Source organism: Ascaphus truei, chromosome 12, assembly GCF_040206685.1.
Source record: "Ascaphus truei isolate aAscTru1 chromosome 12, aAscTru1.hap1, whole genome shotgun sequence".
NCBI classification, from domain to species: Eukaryota; Metazoa; Chordata; class Amphibia; order Anura; family Ascaphidae; genus Ascaphus; species Ascaphus truei.
This window is the reverse complement of record NC_134494.1, coordinates 19,749,328-19,774,232: the sequence shown is the minus strand read 5'-3', so window position 1 is coordinate 19,774,232 and position 24,905 is coordinate 19,749,328. Positions and strand designations below refer to the sequence as shown.

Here is a 24,905-nt window from a genome sequence, read left to right as displayed (position 1 = left end):
GGTTTCCAAGCAATATCGCAGTTTTTTGCATGAAATCTAAAGTCTCAGTTTAAAGAACAGAACCATAAAAAGAACAGAATGAAACGGATACATACATACAATACTTCTGCTAGCTTACCTTCATAACTTACTTTAAGCACCACTGACATTGTTTGCTTTTGATTATCAGAAAATGAAAGAAAATACAGTGGGAAGTATTTTTATTAGTGACAAACATAATGATATTGAAATCATAGTTGATGTACTAATATATACCCATAGAGGCTTGGTGAACATAAAATAAACAGGTTATACATCTCAAATTCTCAGATCTTTTCATGTATTCATTATACTGTATGTCTGTTGTGAATTTACCATTTTTTTTAAATGACTCATTTATACACAGATAAAAAAATCGGAGACAGGTAAACTAGAATGAACTAACTCACTTAAGAAAACTGAATATTTATTGAACAACTCAAACAATTCTCTTTATTTTTCAGTGTGTGCAGAGTGTGTTTGGTCCGATTGGTATGATGTGAGCTATCCAAAATTTGGAAATGACAAAGGGGATTTTGAAACCTTTGAAAATATCAGGAAAAATGGATATACCGTTTGTGATACTCCTCGAACTGTACAGTGCAGAGCAAAGGAATTTCCTGATGAAAAATTTGAAGATTTAGACCAAGATGTAACATGCAGCAAAGATATCGGTCTAATTTGTCACAACAGCAATAACTTTCCAATCTGTTACAATTATCAGATAAAGATTGAATGCTGTCACTCACATAAGGAATGCACAACAACAGAGATACAAGCTACTCCGACTTCAGCAACTCCTTCAACGTCATTATCAAACACTCCCACCACATTGTCAATCACTATATCTACAATCACACCATCAGTAACGCCAGAGACTGTAACTACAACTCCAGAAATACACTCTGTACCAACAGAATCAACTACAAGCCCGTCAACAAGTACTGCATCCACATCAGTGACATCAACTTCTGAACCGTACCTCCCCACATCAACCCCACCAACTACACCAGGTTCGCCATCCACTACTTCTTCAACAAGTTCAACAATAACATCAGAGATTTCTACTTCAATCACACCATCAGTAATGACAGAGACTGTAACTACAACTCCAGAAATACAGTCTGTACCAACAGAATCAACTACAAGCCCTTCAACAAGTACTCCATCCACATCAGTGACATCAACTTCTGAACTGCAACCCCCAACATCAACCACACCAACTACAGAAGTTACCCTCATCACTACTTCTTCACCAAGTTCAACAACATCAACAATTTCTACCTTCATCACACAATCACAAACACCAGAGACTGTAACTACAACTCCAGAAATACAGTCTGTACCAACAGAATCAACCACAAGCCCTTCAACAAGTACTCCATCCACATCAGTGACATCAACTTCTGAACCGCAACCACCAATATCAACCACACCAACTACAGAAGTTACCCTCATCACTACTTCTTCACCAAGTTCAACAACAACATCAGACATTTCTACCTCTATCACATCATCACAAATGCCAGAGGTTACAAAGCCGACTCCAAAAATATACTCTCTACCAACAGTATCAACTACTACTCCATCTGCAACAGTGACAACGCTCCCTTCCTCATCAACCACACCAACTACACCAGTCACCCCCTCTACTACTTCTTCAACAAGTTGTGCATATAAAATGCAATGTCATTGGACAAGCTGGTTTGATACCCATGCACCTACGTTTGGCTTTTCGGGAGGAGAGACAGAAAGCCTGGTAGGAATAAAAGCAAAAGGATATCAGATCTGTACGCAAAAGGAAATCGAAAACAAAATACAGTGTGCAGCTGTAGAATTTTCAGGTTCGAGCAGTGATGAAGAAATACAAATTTACAAGTGTGACCTGAATAGTGGACTGGTTTGTAACAATAAAGATCAGAAAGGCTGGTTTAAACAGTGTCATAACTATAGGATGAGAATCGAGTGTTGTTCTAAATATTGTGAACCAACAACACTACCACCGACCATTTCTACCTCTATCAAACCAGCACAAACAACAATAACTCGTGCACCGTATTCCTTCTCATCAACCACACATTCTACACCAGTTACCCCCTCCACTACTTCTTCAACAAGTTGTGCATATAAAATGCAATGTCATTGGACAAGCTGGTTTGATACAAATAAACCTACATTTGGCTATTGGGGTGGAGAGACAGAAAGCCTGGTAGGAATAAAAGCAAGAGGATATCAGATCTGTACGCAAAAGGAAATTGAAAACAAAATACAGTGCGAAGCTGTAGAAGTTTCAGGTTCAAGCAGTGAAGAGGAAATACAAATTTACAAATGTGACCTGAATAGTGGACTGGCTTGTAACAATAAAGATCAGAAAGGGTGGTTCAAACAGTGTCATAACTATAGGATGAGAATCGAGTGTTGTTCTAAATATTGTGAATCAACAACAACAAAGACAATTTCTACCTCTATCGTACCATCAAAAACGCCAGTGACTGTAACTACAACTCAGAAAATATACTCTTTACCAACAGTATCAACTTCTGCACCACACACCCCAACATCAACTACACCAACTACACCAGTTACCCCCTCCACTACTTCTTTAACAAGTTCAACAATAACATCAGAGATTTCTACTTCAATCACACCTTCAGTAATGACAGAGACTGTAACTACAACTCCAGAAATACAGTCTGTACCAACAGAATCAACTACAAGCCCTTCAACAAGTACTCCATCCACATCAGTGACATCAACTTCTGAACCGCAACCACCAATATCAACCACACCAACTACAGAAGTTACCCTCATCACTACTTCTTCACCAAGTTCAACAACATCAACAATTTCTACCTTTATCACACAATCACAAACACCAGAGTCTGTAACTACAACTCCAGAAATACAGTCTGTACCAACAGAATCAACCACAAGCCCTTCAACAAGTACTCCATCCACATCAGTGACATCAACTTCTGAACCGCAACCACCAATATCAACCACACCAACTACAGAAGTTACCCTCATCACTACTTCTTCACCAAGTTCAACAACAACATCAGACATTTCTACCTCTATCACATCATCACAAATGCCAGAGGTTACAAAGCCGACTCCAAAAATATACTCTCTACCAACAGTATCAACTACTACTCCATCTGCAACAGTGACAACGCTCCCTTCCTCATCAACCACACCAACTACACCAGTCACCCCCTCTACTACTTCTTCAACAAGTTGTGCATATAAAATGCAATGTCATTGGACAAGCTGGTTTGATACCCATGCACCTACGTTTGGCTTTTCGGGAGGAGAGACAGAAAGCCTGGTAGGAATAAAAGCAAAAGGATATCAGATCTGTACGCAAAAGGAAATCGAAAACAAAATACAGTGTGCAGCTGTAGAATTTTCAGGTTCGAGCAGTGATGAAGAAATACAAATTTACAAGTGTGACCTGAATAGTGGACTGGTTTGTAACAATAAAGATCAGAAAGGCTGGTTTAAACAGTGTCATAACTATAGGATGAGAATCGAGTGTTGTTCTAAATATTGTGAACCAACAACACTACCACCGACTATTTCTACCTCTATCAAACCAGCACAAACAACAATAACTCGTGCACCGTATTCCTTCTCATCAACCACACATTCTACACCAGTTACCCCCTCCACTACTTCTTCAACAAGTTGTGCATATAAAATGCAATGTCATTGGACAAGCTGGTTTGATACAAATAAACCTACATTTGGCTATTGGGGTGGAGAGACAGAAAGCCTGGTAGGAATAAAAGCAAGAGGATATCAGATCTGTACGCAAAAGGAAATTGAAAACAAAATACAGTGCGAAGCTGTAGAAGTTTCAGGTTCAAGCAGTGAAGAGGAAATACAAATTTACAAATGTGACCTGAATAGTGGACTGGCTTGTAACAATAAAGATCAGAAAGGGTGGTTCAAACAGTGTCATAACTATAGGATGAGAATCGAGTGTTGTTCTAAATATTGTGAATCAACAACAACAAAGACAATTTCTACCTCTATCGTACCATCAAAAACGCCAGTGACTGTAACTACAACTCAGAAAATATACTCTTTACCAACAGAATCAACTTCTGCACCACACACCCCAACATCAACTACACCAACTACACCAGTTACCCCCTCCACTACTTCTTTAACAAGTTTAACAACAACATCAACGATTTCTACCTCTATCACACAATCACAAATGCCAGAGACTGTAACTACAACTCCAGAAATACACTCTGTAACAACAGAATCAACTACAAGCCCTTCAACAAGTACTCCATCCACATCAGTGACATCAACTTCTGAACCGCAATCCCCAACATCAACCACACAAACAACACAAGTTACCCTCTTCACTACTTCTTCACCAAGTTCAACAACATCAACGATTTCTACCTCTATCACACAATCACAAACGCCAGAGACTGTAACTACAACTCCAGAAATACAGTCTGTACCAACAGAATCAACTACAAGCCCTTCAACAAGTACTCCATCCACATTAGTGACTTCAACTTCTGAAACGCAACCACCAACATCAACTGCCCCAGTTACCCTCTCCACAACTTCTTCACTAAGTTCAACAACATCAACGATTTCTACCTCTATCACACAATCACAAACGCCAGAGACTGTAACTAAAACTCCAGAAATACACTCTCTACCAACAGTATCAACTTCAAGCTCTTCAACAAGTACTCCATCCACAACAAAGACATCAACTTTTGGACCTCATCCCCCCTCATCAACCACACCAACTACACCAGTTACCCCCTCTACTACTTCTTCAACAAGTTGTGCATATAAAATGCAATGCCATTGGACAAGCTGGTTTGATACCCATAAACCTACTTTTGGCTTTTGGGGTGTAGAGGAAGAAAGTCTGAAAGCAATCAAATTAAGAGGATATCAAATCTGTACACAAAAGGAAATTGAAAACAAAATACAGTGCGAAGCTGTAGAAGCTTCAGGTTCGAGCAGTGATGAAGAAATACAAATTTACAAATGTGACCTGAATAGTGGACTGGTATGTAACAATAAAGATCAGAAAGGGTGGATCAAACAGTGCTCTAACTATAGGATGAGAATCGAGTGTTGTTCTAAATATTGTGAACCAACAACACTACCACCGACCATTTCTACCTCTATCAAACCATCACAAACAACAATAACTCCTGCACCGTATTCCTCCTCATCAACCACACATTCTACACCAATTACCCCCTCCACTACTTCTTCGACAAGTTGTGCATATAAAATGCAATGTCATTGGACAAACTGGTTTGATACCAATAAACCTACATTTGGCTATTGGGGAGGAGAGACAGAAAGCCTGGTAGGAATAAAAGCAAGAGGATATCAGATCTGTACGCAAAAGGAAATTGAAAACAAAATACAGTGCGAAGCTGTAGAAGTTTCAGGTTCAAGCAGTGAAGAGGAAATACAAATTTACAAATGTGACCTGAATAGTGGACTGGCTTGTAACAATAAAGATCAGAAAGGGTGGTTCAAACAGTGTCATAACTATAGGATGAGAATCGAGTGTTGTTCTAAATATTGTGAACCAACAACAACAACACCGACCATTTCTACCTCTATCAAACCATCGCAAACAACAATAACTCCTGCACCATATTCCTCCTCATCAACCACACATTCTACACCAATTACCCCCTCCACTACTTCTTCAACAAGTTGTGTATATAAGATGCAATGTCATTGGACGAGCTGGTTTGATACCCATAAACCAACATTTGGCTATTGGGGTGTCGAGGAAGAAAGCCTGAGAGCAATCAAAGCAAGAGGGTATCAGATCTGTACGCAAAAGGAAATTGAAAATAAAATACAGTGCGAAGCTGTAGAATATCAAGGTTCAAGCAGTGAAGAACAAAAACAAATTTACAAATGTGACCTGGATAGTGGACTGGTCTGTAACAATAAAGACCAGAAAGGTTGGTTACAAAAGTGTTCTAACTATAGGATTAGAATCGAGTGTTGTTCTAAATATTGTGAACCAACAACAACACCGACCATTTCTACCTCTATCATACCATCAAAAACGCCAGTGACTGTAACTACAACTCAGAAAATATACTCTTTACCAACAGTATCAACTTCTGAACCACATCCCGCAACATCAACCACACCAACTACACCAGTTACCCTTTCCACTACTTCTTTAACAAGTTCAACAACAACATCAACAATTTCTACCTCTATCACACAATCACAAACACCAGAGTCTGTAACTACAACTCCAGAAATACAGTCTGTACCAACAGAATCAACCACAAGCCCTTCAACAAGTACTCCATCCACATCAGTGACATCAACTTCTGAACCGCAACCATCAATATCAACCACACCAACTACAGAAGTTACCCTCATCACTACTTCTTCACCAAGTTCAACAACATCAATGATTTCTACCTCTATCACACAATCACAAACACCAGAGACTGTAACTACAACTCCAGAAATACAGTCTGTACCAACAGAATCAACCACAAGCCCTCCAACAAGTACTCCACCCACATCAGTGACATCAACTTCTGAACCGCAACCACCAGTATCAACCACACCAACTACAGAAGTTACCCTCATCACTACTTCTTCACCAAGTTCAACAACATCAACGATTTCTACCTCTATCACACAATCACAAACACCAGAGACTGTAACTACAACTCCAGAAATACAGTCTGTACCAACAGAATCAACCGCAAGCCCTACAACAAGTACTCCATCCACATCAGTGACATCAACTTCTGAACCGCAACCACCAATATCAACCACACCAACTACAGAAGTTACCCTCATCACTACTTCTTCACCAATTTCAACAACATCAACGATTTCTACCTCTATCACACAATCACAAACACCAGAGACTGTAACTACAACTCCAGAAATACAGTCTGTACCAACAGAATCAACCACAAGCCCTTCAACAAGTACTCCATCCACATCAGTGACATCAACTTCTGAACCGCAACCACCAATATCAACCACACCAACTACAGAAGTTACCCTCATCACTACTTCTTCACCAAGTTCAACATCAACGATTTCTACCTCTATCACACAATCACAAACGCCAGAGACTGTAACTAAAACTCCAGAAATACACTCTCTACCAACAGTATCAACTTCAAGCTCTTCAACAAGTACTTCATCCACAACAAAGACATCAACTTTTGGACCGCATCCCCCCTCATCAACCACACCAACTACACCAGTTACCCCCTCTACTACTTCTTCAACAAGTTGTGCATATAAAATGCAATGCCATTGGACAAGCTGGTTTGATACCCATAAACCTACGTTTGGCTTTTGGGGTGTAGAGGAAGAAAGCCTGAAAGCAATCAAATTAAGAGGATATCAAATCTGTACACAAAAGGAAATTGAAAACAAAATACAGTGCGAAGCTGTAGAAGCTTCAGGTTCGAGCAGTGATGAAGAAATACAAATTTACAAATGTGACCTGAATAGTGGACTGGTATGTAACAATAAAGATCAGAAAGGATGGTTCAAACAGTGTTCTAACTATAGGATGAGAATCGAGTGTTGTTCTAAATATTGTGAACCAACAACACTACCACCGACCATTTCTACCTCTATCAAACCATCACAAACAACAATAACTCCTGCACCGTATTCCTCCTCATCAACCACACATTCTACACCAGTTACCCCCTCCACTACTTCTTCGACAAGTTGTGCATATAAAATGCAATGTCATTGGACAAACTGGTTTGATACCAATAAACCTACATTTGGCTATTGGGGAGGAGAGACAGAAAGCCTTGTAGGAATAAAAGCGAGAGGATATCAGATCTGTACGCAAAAGGAAATTGAAAACAAAATACAGTGCGAAGCTGTAGAAGTTTCAGGTTCAAGCAGTGAAGAGGAAATACAAATTTACAAATGTGACCTGAATAGTGGACTGGCTTGTAACAATAAAGATCAGAAAGGGTGGTTCAAACAGTGTCATAACTATAGGATGAGAATCGAGTGTTGTTCTAAATATTGTGAACCAACAACAACACAGACCATTTCTACCTCTATCATACCATCAAAAACGCCAGTGACTGTAACTACAACTCAGAAAATATACTCTTTACCAACAGTATCAACTTCTGCACCACACACCCCCACATCAACCACACAAACTACTCCAGTTACCCCCTCCACTACTTCTTTAACAAGTTCAGCCACAACATCAACGATTTCTACCTCTATCACACAATCACAAACGCTAGAGACTGTAACTAAAACTCCAGAAATATACTCTCTACCAACAGTATCAACTTCAAGCTCTTCAACAAGTACTCCATCCACATCAGTGACATCAACTTCTGAACCGCAACCCCCTTCATCAACCACCCCAACTACCCCAGTTACCCTCTCCACTACTTCTTCAAAAAGTTCAACAACATCAACGATTTCTACCTCTATCACACCATCACACACGCCAGAGACTGTTACTAAAACTCCAGAAATACACTCTCTACCAACAGTATCAACTTCAAGCTCTTCAACAAGTACTCCATCCACAACAAAGACATCAACTTTTGGACCGCATCCCCCTTCATCAACCACCCCAACTACACCAGTTACCCCCTCTACTACTTCTTCAACAAGTTGTGCATATAAAATGCAATGTCATTGGACAAGCTGGTTTGATACCCATAAACCTACGTTTGGCTTTTGGGGTGTAGAGGAAGAAAGCCTGAAAGCAGTCAAATTAAGAGGATATCAGATCTGTACACAAAAGGAAATTGAAAACAAAATACAGTGCGAAGCTGTAGAAGAAGTTTCAGGTTCCAGCAGTGATGAAGAAATACAAATTTACAAATGTGACCTGAATAGTGGATTGGTTTGTAACAATAAAGATCAGAAAGGGTGGTTCAAACAGTGTTCTAACTATAGGATGAGAATCGAGTGTTGTTCTAAATATTGTGAACCAACAACAACAACACCGACTATTTCTACCTCTATCAAACCAGCACAAACAACAATAACTCCTGCACCATATTCCTCCTCATCAACCACACATTCTACACCAATTACCCCCTCCACTACTTCTTCAACAAGTTGTGCATATAAGATGCAATGTCATTGGACAAGCTGGTTTGATACCCATAAACCAACATTTGGCTATTGGGGTGTCGAGGAAGAAAGCCTGCGAGCAATCAAAGCAAGAGGATATCAGATCTGTACGCAAAAGGAAATTGAAAATAAAATACAGTGCGAAGCTGTAGAATATCAAGGTTCAAGCAGTGAAGAACAAAAACAAATTTACAAATGTGACCTGGATAGTGGACTGGTCTGTAACAATAAAGACCAGAAAGGTTGGTTACAAAAGTGTTCTAACTATAGGATTAGAATCGAGTGTTGTTCTAAATATTGTGAACCAACAACAACACCGACCATTTCTACCTCTATCATACCATCAAAAACGCCAGTGACTGTAACTACAACTCAGAAAATATACTCTTTACCAACAGTATCAACTTCTGAACCACATCCCGCAACATCAACCACACCAACTACACCAGTTACCCCCTCCACTACTTCTTTAACAAGTTCAACAACAACATCAACAATTTCTACCTCTATCACACAATCACAAACACCAGAGACTGCAACTACAACTCCAGAAATACAGTCTGTACCAACAGAATCAACCACAAGCCCTTCAACAAGTACTCCATCCACGTCAGTGACATCAACTTCTGAACTGCAACCCCCAACATCAACCACACCAACTACAGAAGTTACCCTCATCACTACTTCTTCACCAAGTTCAACAACATCAACAATTTCTACCTTTATCACACAATCACAAACACCAGAGACTGTAACTACAACTCCAGAAATACAGTCTGTACCAACAGAATCAACCACAAGCCCTTCAACAAGTACTCCATCCACATCAGTGACATCAACTTCTGAACCGCAACCCCCAACATCAACCACACCAACTACACAGGTTACCCTCTTCACTACTTCTTCACCAAGTTCAACAACATCAACGATTTCTACCTCTATCACACAATCACAAACGCCAGAGACTGTAACTACAACTCCAGAAATACAGTCTGTACCAACAGAATCAACTACAACCCCTTCAACAAGTATTCCATTCACATCAGTGTCATCAGCTTCTGAACCGCAACCCCCAACATCAACTACACCAGTTACCCTCTCCACAACTTCTTCACTAAGTTCAACAACATCAACGATTTCTACCTCTATCACACAATCACAAATGCCAGAGACTGTAACTAAAACTCCAGAAATACACTCTCTACCAACAGTATCAACTTCAAGCTCTTCAACAAGTACTCCATCCACAACAAAGACATCAACTTTTGGACCACATCCCCCCTCATCAACCACACCAACTACACCAGTTACCCCCTCTTCTACTCCTTCAACAAGTTGTGCATATAAAATGCAATGTCATTGGTCAAGCTGGTTTGATACCAATAAACCTACATTTGGCTTTTGGGGTGGAGAGACAGAAAGCCTGGTAGCAATAAAAGCAAGAGGATATCAGATCTGTACGCAAAAGGAAATCGAAAACAAAATACAGTGCGAAGCTGTAGAAGTTGCAGATTCAAGCAGTGATGAAGAAATACAGACTTACAAATGTGACCTGAATAGTGGACTGGCTTGTAACAATAAAGATCAGAAAGGCTGGTTCAAACAGTGTCATAACTATAGGATGAGAATCGAGTGTTGTTCTAAATATTGTGAACCAACAACACCACCACCGACCATTTCTACCTCTATCAAACCATCACAAACAACAATAACTCCTGCACCATATTCCTCCTCATCAACCACACATTCTACACCAGTTACCCCCTCCACTACTTCTTCGACAAGCTGTGCATATAAAATGCAATGTCATTGGACAAGCTGGTTTGATACCAATAAACCTACGTTTGGCTTTTGGGGCGGAGAGACAGAAAGCCTGGTAGGAATAAAAGCAAGAGGGTATCAGATCTGTACGCAAAAGGAAATCGAAAACAAAATAGAATGCGAAGCTGTAGATTATTCAGGTTCAAGCAGTGAAGAACAAAGAGAAATTTACAAATGTGACCTGAATAGTGGACTGGTTTGTAACAATAAAGATCAGAAAGGATGGTTCCAAAAGTGTTCTAACTATAGGATGAGAATTGAGTGTTGTTCTAAATATTGTGAACCAACAACAACACCGACCATTTCTACCTCTATCAAACCATCACAAACAACAATAACTCCTGCACCGTATTCCTCCTTATCAACCACACATTCTACACCAGTTACCCCCTCCACTACTTCTTCGACAAGTTGTGCATATAAAATGCAATGTCATTGGACAAGCTGGTTTGATACCAATAAACCTACATTTGGCTATTGGGGAGGAGAGACAGAAAGCCTGGTAGGAATAAAAGCAAGAGGATTTCAGATCTGTACGCAAAAGGAAATCGAAAACAAAATTGAATGCGAAGCTATAGAAGTTTCAGGTTCAAGCAGTGAAGATGAAATACAAATTTACAAATGTGACCTGAATAGTGGACTGGCTTGTAACAATAAAGATCAGAAAGGGTGGTTCAAACAGTGTCATAACTATAGGATGAGAATCGAGTGTTGTTCTAAATATTGCGAACCAACAACAACACAGACCATTTCTACCTCTATCATACCATCAAAAACGCCAGTGACTGTAACTACAACTCAGAAAATATACTCTTTACCAACAGTATCAACAACTCCAGGAACTCCTTCAATTTCCACATCAACTACAACACCTATTTCACCAACACCTTCCACCAGACTTCCAATTACATCTCCCTCCCATCCATTGACCACCACTTCTGGAACAACCTTTTCTACTACTATCACATCCTCCACAATTGTCACAGTTACGTCAACTTCTGGAACAACTACTTCTCCAATATCTACCACTCCAATCATTACATCATTCACATCATCTACTGATAGTACTATACCATTATCTACAACGATTTCCACATCTGAGAGCACAAAGACCACTACATCTGGATCCACCATCATGTCAACATCCTCACATACCATATCACCAACTACGGAATCAATGATCAGCAGCTCAACATCATGCTTCTGCAGAGTAAATGAAACCTTATTTACTCCAGGTGAGTTAAAACATTTTTCCATTGTGACATTCATACGAGATTATGTTTATATATTACGTGTGATACAGAAAAATGGAGGAATGGCATTTTGGGATTTTAAATTCAAAGACGATCTATTCAGCGAAGCATGACTGACATTTCAGCTATTAGAACAGCCTTTACTCAGAACAATGGCATGGTGCTGTGACAGCTGAAACGTCGGTCATGTTTGGCGACAAATTCGTCTTTGAATGTTAAAACGGAAAGTGCCCATCCTTCATCTTTTGCATTCTGCATGTCCAGGACAATTACAGAAAAGACCATGGATTTAGAGCACCGGCATTTATGTATTTAACCTCTGTTGTTTTATCTAGGAATGATACAATATCCAGGTTTTTGTTTGTTTATTACATATAACATATTTCGGCCAACACATGTCCTTCTTGGAAATACACAGCCATTCGTGGTCTTAGCTTCCCTAAAAACACCTTATAATGCTCATATAGACCTGGGCATGAAAATACCCAAATACAGTACTATATATTTATTAATATTAAACCTGTATATTTAAAATATATAGATAAATATTTTATGTAACATATACTGTACAATACAATCAAGTTTAGAATACATGTTGCTTGGATATCAGGGGAGACTTAAGCTTTATTCCACGACATCTTATATTATCCCTCTAATTTCTCTTCTTGCCCTACTTTAAGCTGTTACAACTCTTCCTATTGATCCATAAAATCTCTCCTTCTCAGTCACCTACAATCCTTATTGCTGTATGTAATCACACCTTTTAATGAAACCCCAACGGCTTCTATTGATCCAATATAGACTTTGTTTTAGATATTTAGGCACTTAGAGATGAAATACAATAATTGGCACCCCTTGCTGTATGAATACAAATACTATGTATAAAAACAAACATTGAAAACTATATGGGAGGTTATGTGTTAAGAATAGTTTTTTAAAAGTGAATTGAAAGTGTGCATTGCGACATAAAGCCAGTTTCTCCCCACAAATCATTAGCAGCATATTTTGTTATGTAATTATTCATGTTCTTACATTGGGCGCATATTTTCTTATTCTTTGTACCGTCTACATTAACTTCAGTTAGAAGAAGCAGAGTAGCACATGAATGCTAGTCTCCTTCTTCTAACGACACATCTGGATTTCTCCAGCTTTCTTTAGCACTCATGGTAGTATACCCCAGCATGGCTTGAGTGCTCCTTCTCCAGTACACTACGAAGAGTCCATTGGGTTCATACATAAGAACGCGCTAAGAATTGTTGGTGTCTACTTATCTGCAAGGAAAAGTTGACAGACGATTTCAATAGATTTATGGTGCACAAGAGTGGCATGTGCTCACAATTTTCTTATAGATATCAGTTGCATACAGTATGTGCACCACAGACAACATCCAAACATCACGACAAAATGCCTTTAGCGTCACTTCATACATACTGTAGGTCCCATGGTGAGTAGTCACTAAAGAAAGGAAAGGATAGAAGTCAATATATGCCACATGCAGAGAGGATACTAAAATTGGTAATCTCATACTGTACAATGCAAATGTTCTTTGTTGAAAACAGTTAAGGGTATATACTATGCAGTAAAATCTGATCAATATTATTGGTAGTTAATACATTTGAATCCCTGACAATGATATAGCATGGCTACAAATCAGGTCTGGTGGCCTGTTAGTCTTTTCGCACCTAAACAAGAATACCATCCAATATGACAATATTTACACCTAATTGATAGCAAGTGAAAGTGACACAGTATGAGTGCTCAATGCCTGCTGTGTGACAATGGGGGTAAGACAGGTGTAGGGAATCTGCGTGAGATGACAATGTACTCATAAGTGTTCTGTATCATTATTATAATATGACAATAGCAAACGTGTCTCAGATTATTATTTGTTAGAGTAAGCCAATCATGGTGAATCTAACGACAGTTTTTTCTCTTATTCGCAAATGTGAATGTCGGAGCCTCATTAATTATTTTCTTGTGCCCCAGGTGACATTATCTACAAAACCTCAGACATTGATGGCTGTGAATATTATGCAAAATGTAGCAATGTGTGCACACCTGAAAGGTTTGTGGGTCAATGTGTTACACCAACTCCCACAACCTCATCTTCAACGGAGTCCACTATTAGTAGTCCTTCAACGACCCCATCCACCTCGCTGTATACAACTTCAATTGAGTCAAGTCCAACACCATTAACAGCTGTTCCAGTAACCGGCAGTCCAAGTGAGTATGAATTTACAGGGTGTATTCAGTGCCAGCACAAGGTGGTAAAGTAGTATTATTTAGATTCAGGGACCTTAAAAAATGATTCATTCTGCAGGGTTATATTACAATGCAATGACATCTTCTAACTTCTTCCTACGTACTGTATAACTCCTATTGTAAACTGACACAAAATTGGAGAAAAATAGCTGGATACCTTGATGCTTTAGAACTTAAAATGAAAATAAGGCTCTTAGCATTCCTATTTCTTGCCAAATTGACTTGATACATAGTTTACAATATTTCTAAGTATGAGTTCGCCAGCAGAACTGCCCAATTAAAAGTTAAGATCAACCTGCTGTCACATTGGGACACATAATATATATTTACATTTTAGTACAATTGATTAGCTGCCAACTATGATGTATACATACATACTGTAAAATATATATATATATACTGTATATATATATATATATATATATATATATATATATATATATACTGTATATATATTGGTAAAGAAATAAATAGACAGCGCCTGTGATACCATACACCCAAATTGCTGCAACCCTGGTCCTGATTGACAAAATGCCACACCCTGCACAGATGCCTATATGCAAAATATATAGTGTTTAAAAAATGTGGTAAGAAACAGGATGATGGAGGTGATTATTATGTTAAAAATAAAAAAGTGAAAAAATGGGCAAATGAAAAAATGATATAAAATATAACCATACAAATAAACAAAATCTCAAAATTGTTAACATAAAAAAATAATAAAAAGTTCAAAAAATGTCTGTTAAAAAATGAAAAATAATAATAAAATGTCCTGGAACTGTGTAAAAAACCTTAAAGGAAAATTGTGGTCCGGGCAGCTTCATTCTTGGGGTCAACAACCTCCCAAACGATACCTATTAGAAAAAAAGAGAAAGAAAAAGCGCCCGATCCATGTGTAAAATCCAATAATAAAAGTTTAATTTACCACGAACATAGACAATTGCACACTCACACTTTGACAGTGTATTAAAAGCGTTTTATGGGACAAGCCCATGCACCAAACAGATGTCAGACCGCAGCAAGTTCCTTCCGTTCCATCTAGCTGTGCAAACTGCAAGGCTTCACTGCTGCTGGTGTCACCGTCTCAGCGTCTCTCCGGCAACCCGAATGAGCAACTTGCAGTTCCTGATCAGCACGGCCCGGCACGGCTCTTTCTCAGATGAGATGACAGGGAACTCCTGTACTGGTGTCTGTGTTTAGGCGTCTGGACTGCTCCACCACCGTAGTTCCTATACCACGTGACCCGACGCGTTTCTTCCGACTCGGTGGATTTCATCAGGGGATATATATTTACATTTTAGTACAATTTATTAGCTGCCAACTATGATGTATACATACATACTGTAATATATATATATATATATATATATATATATATATATATATATATATACATATATATATATATATATATATATATATATATATATATATATATATTACAGTATGTATGTATACATCATAGTTGGCAGCTAATAAATTGTACTAAAATGTATATATATGTATGTATGAATATATATATATATATTTGCCAGATACAGGTAGCTAAATAAAAGTATGCCATTGATACTCCAACACTTTGTAGTTGAAAGGTTCAGGGTATTAAACTCTTTTTTATTTATTTGAATATTCTATAGCCTGTGGGCCGTGTGTGTGCCAGATGCCAAAATGTGGATCCGGCTATCGTGTGGTTTCCTTCCTGCCACCAGGAGCCTGCTGTGCCAACATTACATGTGGTAAGTGCCATTTCACGGACATACTCTGCCTCTTAGCAGTTAGCAGTCATGCAAAGGTGCAAGATGAGTCATGAATATATATTCCATATCTGATAGAAGCCAATTCTTACAGTGTTACCTATTATCCTTCAATAGGATTCCTTCTAGCTAATACATGAGTCCCTATTGTAGGCTGAATGAAAAAGCACTGCCAATACCAGTCTCCCTTAATGCTTCAGTACCTGTTGCACATTAGTTTGATGTGGAATCTCTAGCATTTAAATAATCTTTTATAAAGAAAGAGCAGAATATACTGAATAAGTTATATGAAAACAAAGTTTAAAGGGTACACTATTATTTCATCTACTGTATGAAGACCTCTTAAGACCCATTAAATGGTAGCACAACTTCCAACAGTTCAACATGGAAATAAGCAAAAAAAAATAAGTGGTTGTATCCTACCTTGTCTTTTTTATCAACAGTGCCTGACTCTGTGTGCGTGGTTGGAAATGATGTATACCAGGTAAAATACTGCTATTATATACCTTTTTATACCTACTCACCTGAGCTGGAGACTACCATGTATAATTAGTTCATAATGCTCTGGCAACGGTACAATGAAGATCCCAACTAAAGATAGATGTCTTCTTTTGGGGGGATATTGTATTACTATTATTGGTATATTTTTTCTCAGCTAGAGGACTTTAATTTGCACGTCTTTTATGGACTATAATGTTAAAGGTGGTGGGGAATTAATGTTTTACCCCATTCTTTCTTCTCAGCGTGGATCAATCATCCCTCAACCCAAGGATGCCTGTCAGACGTGTGAATGCTCCCACAATATGGACATGGAATCCGAGTTCTATGCTGTAAAATGCCAGCCAATTGTGTGTGAGAAGACCTGCAAGGAAGTAAGTTCTCTCCTTGCGGTAAAACCTTTTCCATGAGAATCTTTTATATTCCATGCTGCTTTTTTAGCTGAAGACCACGTGTGGATTCAGCCCTGTTCTATACGCCCTGAGCACAGTTGGTACTAGACCAGTTCTAAACTTGTCAATATCGGCTATCACTGAAAAAGGAACCAATACTCCCTTTTTATAAATGTAGAAGCTTTATGCCAAGTCATAACAAGCTTTAGGGAACTCCATATATACAATACAACTACACCTGTTCTGTATTGCTTAAATAAGGTTTCTGTTGTCAGTGAAGATACTGTACCTCAGATACAGCAGATGTTGCACAGGAGACAGCATTATGATATGTCTGATGTAATTGATAATTACATAGTTCAAATTCAAATATTTGAACTACATCCTTTTGGCACCAATTACAGCTGCAGCAGCATGTATTCAAAAAAACCACGGCGCCGATTTCGTGTGCTCTGCTGTACTCCACGCAGCATGAACGCGGCCAATCGCCCCAGGCACCCGCGCTTATCGCAATTGCTTTGTTGAATTTCATGGATTCTGTTTCTTTGGGTGCAATGAAATGAATGAATTGCAATGTGTACAGTACTGTGCTACTGTGTCAATTTAAGGTGTTTAAAAACCAGACTCGCGTCTTAAGGCGGAAAGGTTGGAAGACATCCTGCGTCATGACTTCGGTATTCCGATGTACACAACGCGTGATTTGTTTAAAAAACGGCCGCTGCAGCTGTACATCTCTTGCTCATCTGACATTTTTAAATGAGCAGATCGTTTTGTATACTGTATGTTCTCACCATGATCGACTCTTCTCTCTAACTTTTACCCTAGGGTTATGTATACAGGGAGAAGACAGGGCAGTGCTGTGGTGAGTGTGTGGCCAAACAATGCACCATGAAGGGAGAGAAAAACACAGAAGTAGACATTAAGGTAACTGTTAAGCAAGATGTGTCAAAACTGTATCAGGCTCATTGCATGAGCCTCAACTAAAAAATGTATGGGACACTGTATTTTAACAATGCTCTATTCAACTCTCGCAAACACAAAACTTATTTATGCCCCATTATTTCTTCACCATTTTATATAATATAGACTTATCTCCTCAAACATGTCAGATGCCTTATATCCTTAGAGTCTCTTAAATTTTCTTTCACAGCGCCTTATATCATATACTGTAGTTACCTCACAATGAGGCAGTCACACATTGTCGGCTAGGGTTGCCAGGTGTCCAGTATTGAACTAGACTGTCCTGAATTTAATTTAGTAATAAAAAAAGAGTTAATACTGGACATGTAGGTGTCCGGTATGACCTCTCCGGACATACTGACCTGACTGGCTTGGGGGGGCCATGGAATTTTCCCGAGCAATGAGAGAGCAGAGCTGTGGCTATAAGGCTGGGCAGCTTCCTGCCCAGCAGCTCCTCATCGGCTGCTGCTAGGTAATGCAACCAATCAGGAGGAGGTTTCAGGAGCCTGGGGGTGGAATCAAGGAGAGAAGGAAACACCATGGAAAGGTGAGGGTTTGTGTATGTGTCTCGAGCGTGTCACACCTTTCACCATTGTGACCAGTATTTTGGGGTAAGCCACTTGGCAACCCTAATTGTTGCAGACTTCATATTAGCTCATTCTCTGGACTACTTTGAGGTCCGATCATTTCCACCTTGGAGGTTTAAATTAGATACTGGAAGATTCATAGTCCTGTCTTCATTCTGTAGATTGGGGATACTTATCGTCCCAAGGGAAGCACTTGCAGCTACTATGAATGTAACGAAGAAAATGGCCAGCCCATCCTGACCAAGGTGAAGAAGGTTTGCCAGGATCAGGACATCGCCAAGTGTGACCTGGTATGTTATACACTCAGTCACTTAACATTGTCTGACCATGTAATGCTTATGATGTACTATATTATGTTATTTACCATTGCATTGCACTTTTGGAATAACCTTAACACTTTGTACCTAGTAGACAATTAAGGGACAGACTTGGTTTGATACAGATGAATTTGCCGCTTCATAACAGTGGTAGTATTTTAAGCTCAAACTCCTTGTCTGTTTTAGAGTACACTTAAATATGATGAGGACGGCTGCTGTCAGACATGTACACCTAAATCAGGTAAGAAGGGTATACGGGGTAGACAAGAGTCTATCATCACCGGGACTGTATGGCTCAGGAAACTTGGGTACTATATGGATTAGTGAACTAGTGGGCTTAATGGTTCAGGAGGTATGCAAAGGGATATTAAAAATGGCATCTCTAAGACAGAACAACTGAACAGAATTGGGCAGCCATACATACTATAGCATAGGGCTTCTTAATATGTAATTAAGGGAATGGGCATGGAAAACCAGAGCATGTTGACCCTGGGATAGAACATCACTTGGGGATGTAACTTGTGATACATCTAGAGAAGACCAGCGCTAGACAAAAGTGATGTGACTCAGAACATAGTACACCTCCAGGACATAGCTTAGTGAATGGGTGCCGGTAGATCCTAGAAAGTCCAGGGAACTGATTGTGGAATGAAAGTTCCTCTTTGATTAATACTTTTTTTTTTAATATATAAATTAAAGTAATAGAAAAACCGACGGTCATAGAAAATTGCGGTGTTCGAAAGAATGTGACAGTCCTGAGACAAGATGACTGCGAGCTGGCGGTGGAACTCTCATACTGCGGAGGCCCCTGTATGGGATCTTCCATGTAAGTCAATTATTCACCTATTCACTGTCAGAGGGGGCTGTACTACACTGGTACTTCATTTACAGCATTGCTACAAGCCCAACATACTCACATACTGGATTCCAAATAATGTGATCATACAGGGCTTTTAAACTCATATCATTAGATCCAAGCTTCAATGATTAATAAGTACGGGATCTAAACAATCTCTACACCTTTAGACAGTAAGAGATTTAAAAATAATTCTGATATACAAAACAGTTAATACTGTAGATTTACAAGCATAATAATAATAGTAATAGGCTAATTAACAAAAGCATAGCATAGAACAACAACGGCATATACTGTAGCAGCCCACTATGTATAATGTTAAACTTTCAATTAAGTATGGGCACGTTCTTGTGTTTGAAATCTGAATTCCATGGATGAAATATTTGATTTGAATTCCGAGCAGTTTGAGAATTCGAAGTTCGAGTCAAACTTTGGAAATAATTTTTGAATCAAAGTGAATATCAAGCCAAAACCCACAAAAAGCTCAACTTTGTTCCCCTCCTTTTTTTTTTTTAAAATCAAAGTGTAGTATCCACACAGTATGTTTTACAGAACTCATTCACCACTTCTGTAACCTTTCTGTAACCTTTACATTGCTCTAATGATATGTCTTGTATAGCATGAGTCTTGGCATGCCAGAGACCCTTGTAGCGTACCAGGTATGTCATAGACATTTCCTTATTTTCTAGGAAGATGATTGTGGGTTGACCATTCTGATGAAGCAGCCAGCTTGATAAAAACAGCAGTGGATCCCCCTCCACTTTTGTTTCTGGCTTCCGGAAGTGCTAGAGATCCCATGGTGCTCTGGTGCTGCTGGATCCCTGGCACTGTAAAGCTTTAAGACTTGTGAGATTTTTAAAGCTCATGTTCTAAATCCACTTATGACAACATGTCATAACTGTCCATTAGGGAGACACATTACCTGTGAAAGTACCTAGTTTTCTTCAAGACCAATAATGGTGACTTCAACCCTACACTAATATCTAAACAAATATCTGACACATGCTTTATTTTCCCAGGTATTCAATGACTTCGAACAGCATTGACCATAAGTGTACTTGCTGCACGGATCTAGAGGTGGGACAGAAGAGTGTCCAATTGCTGTGCACCAATGGACAACGCAAGAGCTACACTTACACTGATGTGATAAGATGTGGCTGCGCTGGGGCCATCTGTACCCTTGAGAAGAACTACTAACAATTGTCCAAATATTTCAGGGAAAGTCAGAAGAGAAACTAGAGCTATGAGAGCAGAGAGCTAGCCATCTTCTGTGAATATCCATTGTTCCCTACCCAAATCTTTATATTATAATTTTAGAAACTAAATGAGTAGAATTTCACATGAGTTCTCCTATTCCTTCTTGGCTCTAAATTGCAAATGTGTAGTGGTGACCAAAGCTCTCAAATTGCCCAATGGCAAGTCCCATGAAATAGCTTAAGGCTTTTAGGGATATAACTCTAAGATGTATGTAATCATGCCAGATTTTGGTGCAGATGGATCTACTACTATGATAAGCGATGGATGGAGACCCTTTATTAGTGTTACTTTTATGTTCCTCTGTTAGTCCTATTATTTAATGTAGATTTTAATAAACTTCAAAGTTCAAAGCAATAACCAGCAAATGTACTACTTTGTTCATTGTGACTGCATGGAGAGGCGTTGGGTGGGAAATTTAAGAGATGGTGTGCTTATATAGGAAATAATATCAGTCCCGTACATGGAGGGTAATCTACTCATTACAACAAAATAAAAAGACAGAGGAGGGTAAATATCATCTACCGTTCCAGTCACATGGCCACAACATTTAACAATAGATATATATTTCATAACCTCATCCAATACTTATGATACTTTTTCAAGACTTATTGCACTACACTTTTAAACACTACTTTTGAACTTCTTAATATTTACAATTCTGCTTGGATGTGACCATACAGTACTTGAATTGTTTGATCCCACCACAGTATTAAATAAATATTACAAAGTTTAAAATGAGTGTAATTGTTGGGTAATCTTGTCACATAAAAGTTCTACATCAGAGGTCACATTTATGCATGTATGTGCAATGTAGAAGCCTACAACATAACCATCGAGACTCTGTAAAACATAGAGAGACCGCGCACATTTACCCTTATGGAAACAGAGCTGTGAGTCACTGATCTGCTCTCCGAGATCGGGTTCTGCAATGCATTGAGTAGTGCTATGCAAGGCCTTGTGTGGTGCGATTTCAGAGAGAAGAGCAGTGACTAACAGCTTTCCCACAGTGGAGGTGTGGGTACACAGTCTCTTGTGGGGTGGACCCTCCAGTTAGTATGAGAATGTATGTGTATGTATGTATAGTATATGTATCCATGTAAAAATATTATAAAACAATTAGAGTGGAGCTCAATTTGTTGTGACTGAATACAAATATGAATTGCGCAGCTAATAAGTGTAATGGTGTCTAGAACCACCACATACAATATAAAACACAAAATGCGTGATCCAGGTGTATATCGCAAATACATGCAGGCTGTGAGTGATCACAATAGTGAACAGAAGTGGTGTATATATATATATATATATAAACTAGTGACAATCACAATGCAGTGAAAAATAGAAAACATATCAGTGCAAATAACCAGTTCACTTCTGGTTTGCTGCCTCTCAAAATTGTTGGCTCCGCAACACAGATCAAAAGGAAAAGGAAAAAAGAGAGCGCACAACCACTCGTAGTATAGATAAAGGATGGATAGTTTATCACTTCTTCTGAGACCTTAAGTCACATATATTACAGACAGTACCTAAAGAACATGATGCTTAGAGGTAGAAAACATTCTTCTAGCAAAACCTTTTACAATCTCCCCAAAATACATAAAAACAAAACCCACCCACCAGGTCACCCCATCGTTTCAGGAGTGGGTAACCTCAATGAACATGCAAGCTCATATGTGGACGATGTCCTCAGACCATTTGTGGTGGCACTGCCCTCCTATCTAAGTGACACCAAAGATGTCGTACAAAGATTAGAAGGAGTAATTATCAGCAGTGACACTATCCTAGTGAGCCTGGATGTTGAAGGCCAGTATACGAGCATACACCATCAATACAGTCTTAAGGCTGTCTCTCACTTTCTTAAAATTAGGGGACAGCTATATGCCATCTCACAACATGTTTGTGATTAATCTATTGGAATTCGTACTCATGAAAAAATAGTTCCTTTTTGGAAACAAAATCTATCACCAAACCCAGGGCACGGCCATGGGCACCAAGTGTGCACTATCCCACGCCAACTTGTACTTAGGTTGGTGAGAGTCCAAGGTGGTCTTCACAGAAGATTTAGAGTATCTCATTCACACATCGTCCTATTGGTCCATTTCATCGACGATGTGTAAATGGTATGGCAGGGCACAGTGGCATCTGAAAGAGTTTGTAGACATCCTTAATACCAATAGGTTCAATTTGCATCTCAAACTTGACTATGACAAAAACACAATACATTTTCTAGATCTCAAAATATCTAGGGGGGTAGAGGGCTCTGTCACGATGACACCAACTTTTATCAACACATTTATATTTCTGGGTACTTGATTGAACAGAACAAGTTGCAAAATAAATTGTGATTTATTTCCTTAATAGACAAACACACGACATCTGCAGAATACACTTAAAACAACACTCACTGGGATAAGGGAACGAAAGAAATTGTCCTTGGAACGAAAGAAATTGTCCTTTGCTTGCAAGCGCCAAAAATGCAACCTTGGTTTTAAAAGTCCTGTGGTTATGTTGTTATTAGCCCCTTCACTCCTGGACTGGTTGCTGCTGGGCATCTTTACATCAAGGATTAAAATTCAGGAATCACCGTGGGGATACCTGGGGAGCCACAGTTATAGACTGCCCAAAGCTATCTTTAACATGTGGATCCAATCCCCTCGTGGGAACAAAAAAAAACACGAATAGCCAAGTTACCCACAGTTCATAAGACCTGTCAAAAAGGCTGTCCGGTGGGCAGGGCACACGGGTCAGGTTGACGCCCATGTCACTTAGCATACCTGGGCTACACCCATAATTTGGGGCCACTGTGTCTGATTTCTGACTCAGAGGTGTCACTAGCCTGACATCTGCTGTGCATCAGTATGCCAGTATTGTATACATTATGGTCTCTGGGTCGTTTCATAACTGACACACTTTTAGACAGGGGGACTCTAAATCTGTGAGAGCCTTTTGAGGCTCCGTCATAAAAATACCTACAGCCCATTGTAACCCCTTTGAAGCTCGGTCATAAAAATACCTACAGCTCATTGAAATGCCGGTTTCTATACTGCTATCATGTGTCGGTTAGAGGGTATGGCGAGCAATGCATTTTGTCTTTTCACATGGTAGCCAGGGAATGGCTTGTAAATTGGGAACAAAAATGTCTGGGACAGGGCAACCACAGTAATGCATAGCAAATCAGGTATTAACCCCTTCCTCCCCGTCACAGGCTCCATAGAAACTACCATCTTCCATAAACTGACAGCTACAAATAGCCTCTTGGAAGCCTCAAGTCATCACCCTAGGGCCCTATTACAGGGGATTCCAGTAGGCCAATTCCTACGGTTAAAAAAGAATTGTATCAAGTAGTGATAACAAAGAGTTTGAGGCATAAGCATCACTCATGACAACACGCTTCCTTGAAAGAGGTTACAATAGGAAGGTAGTCAAAAGCGCCTACAAAAATGCGAAATACCTCCCCCGGAGAGATCCAATCATAGACAAAAAGATTACATGTGATGACAAAGAGGTACGGTTTATTGGTACTTTAAATAAACCGTGGAATCTAACCAGAACCATCTTGTAAAAACACTGGCATGTCATCACAGCTGACAGACATAAAAGAGATCATACACAATTACCCCTCGATTGTCAGCAGGAGGGCAAGGAATCTCAGGGACATCCTAGTTCACAGTCATTTTACCGACATGCCAGCAAGAACCTGGATTCCACCGAAACCACAAGGTACCTACAGCTGGCAGAGATGCAAGGCCTGTCAATACATCCTCATCACCAAAACATTTCACAATTGGGATA

At 39.3% G+C, this 24,905-nt stretch overlaps 2 protein-coding genes across 2 annotated transcripts in view; both read left to right on the top strand.

Annotated features, from left to right (window-relative positions):
- The window catches only part of LOC142463851 (uncharacterized), a 36,509-nt gene extending 20,854 nt beyond the window's left edge, over positions 1-15,655 (top strand). The window contains exons 33-35 of the mRNA XM_075566664.1: positions 483-12,212; positions 14,217-14,497; positions 15,455-15,655. Coding sequence (XP_075422779.1) covers positions 483-12,212; positions 14,217-14,497; positions 15,455-15,655 — 12,212 coding nt within the window. The remainder of the gene's footprint in view (positions 1-482; positions 12,213-14,216; positions 14,498-15,454) is intronic.
- A 495-nt stretch (positions 15,656-16,150) lies between these two features.
- LOC142463958 (intestinal mucin-like protein) lies at positions 16,151-21,437 on the top strand. The gene is made up of 8 exons (XM_075566875.1): positions 16,151-16,228; positions 16,690-16,730; positions 16,990-17,118; positions 17,962-18,060; positions 18,845-18,973; positions 19,187-19,241; positions 19,700-19,826; positions 20,876-21,437. The coding sequence occupies exons 1-8, from the start codon at positions 16,153-16,155 to the stop codon at positions 21,051-21,053; spliced, it is 834 nt and encodes a 277-aa protein (XP_075422990.1). The 5' UTR covers positions 16,151-16,152; the 3' UTR covers positions 21,054-21,437.
- Positions 21,438-24,905: the final 3,468 nt, after the last annotated feature.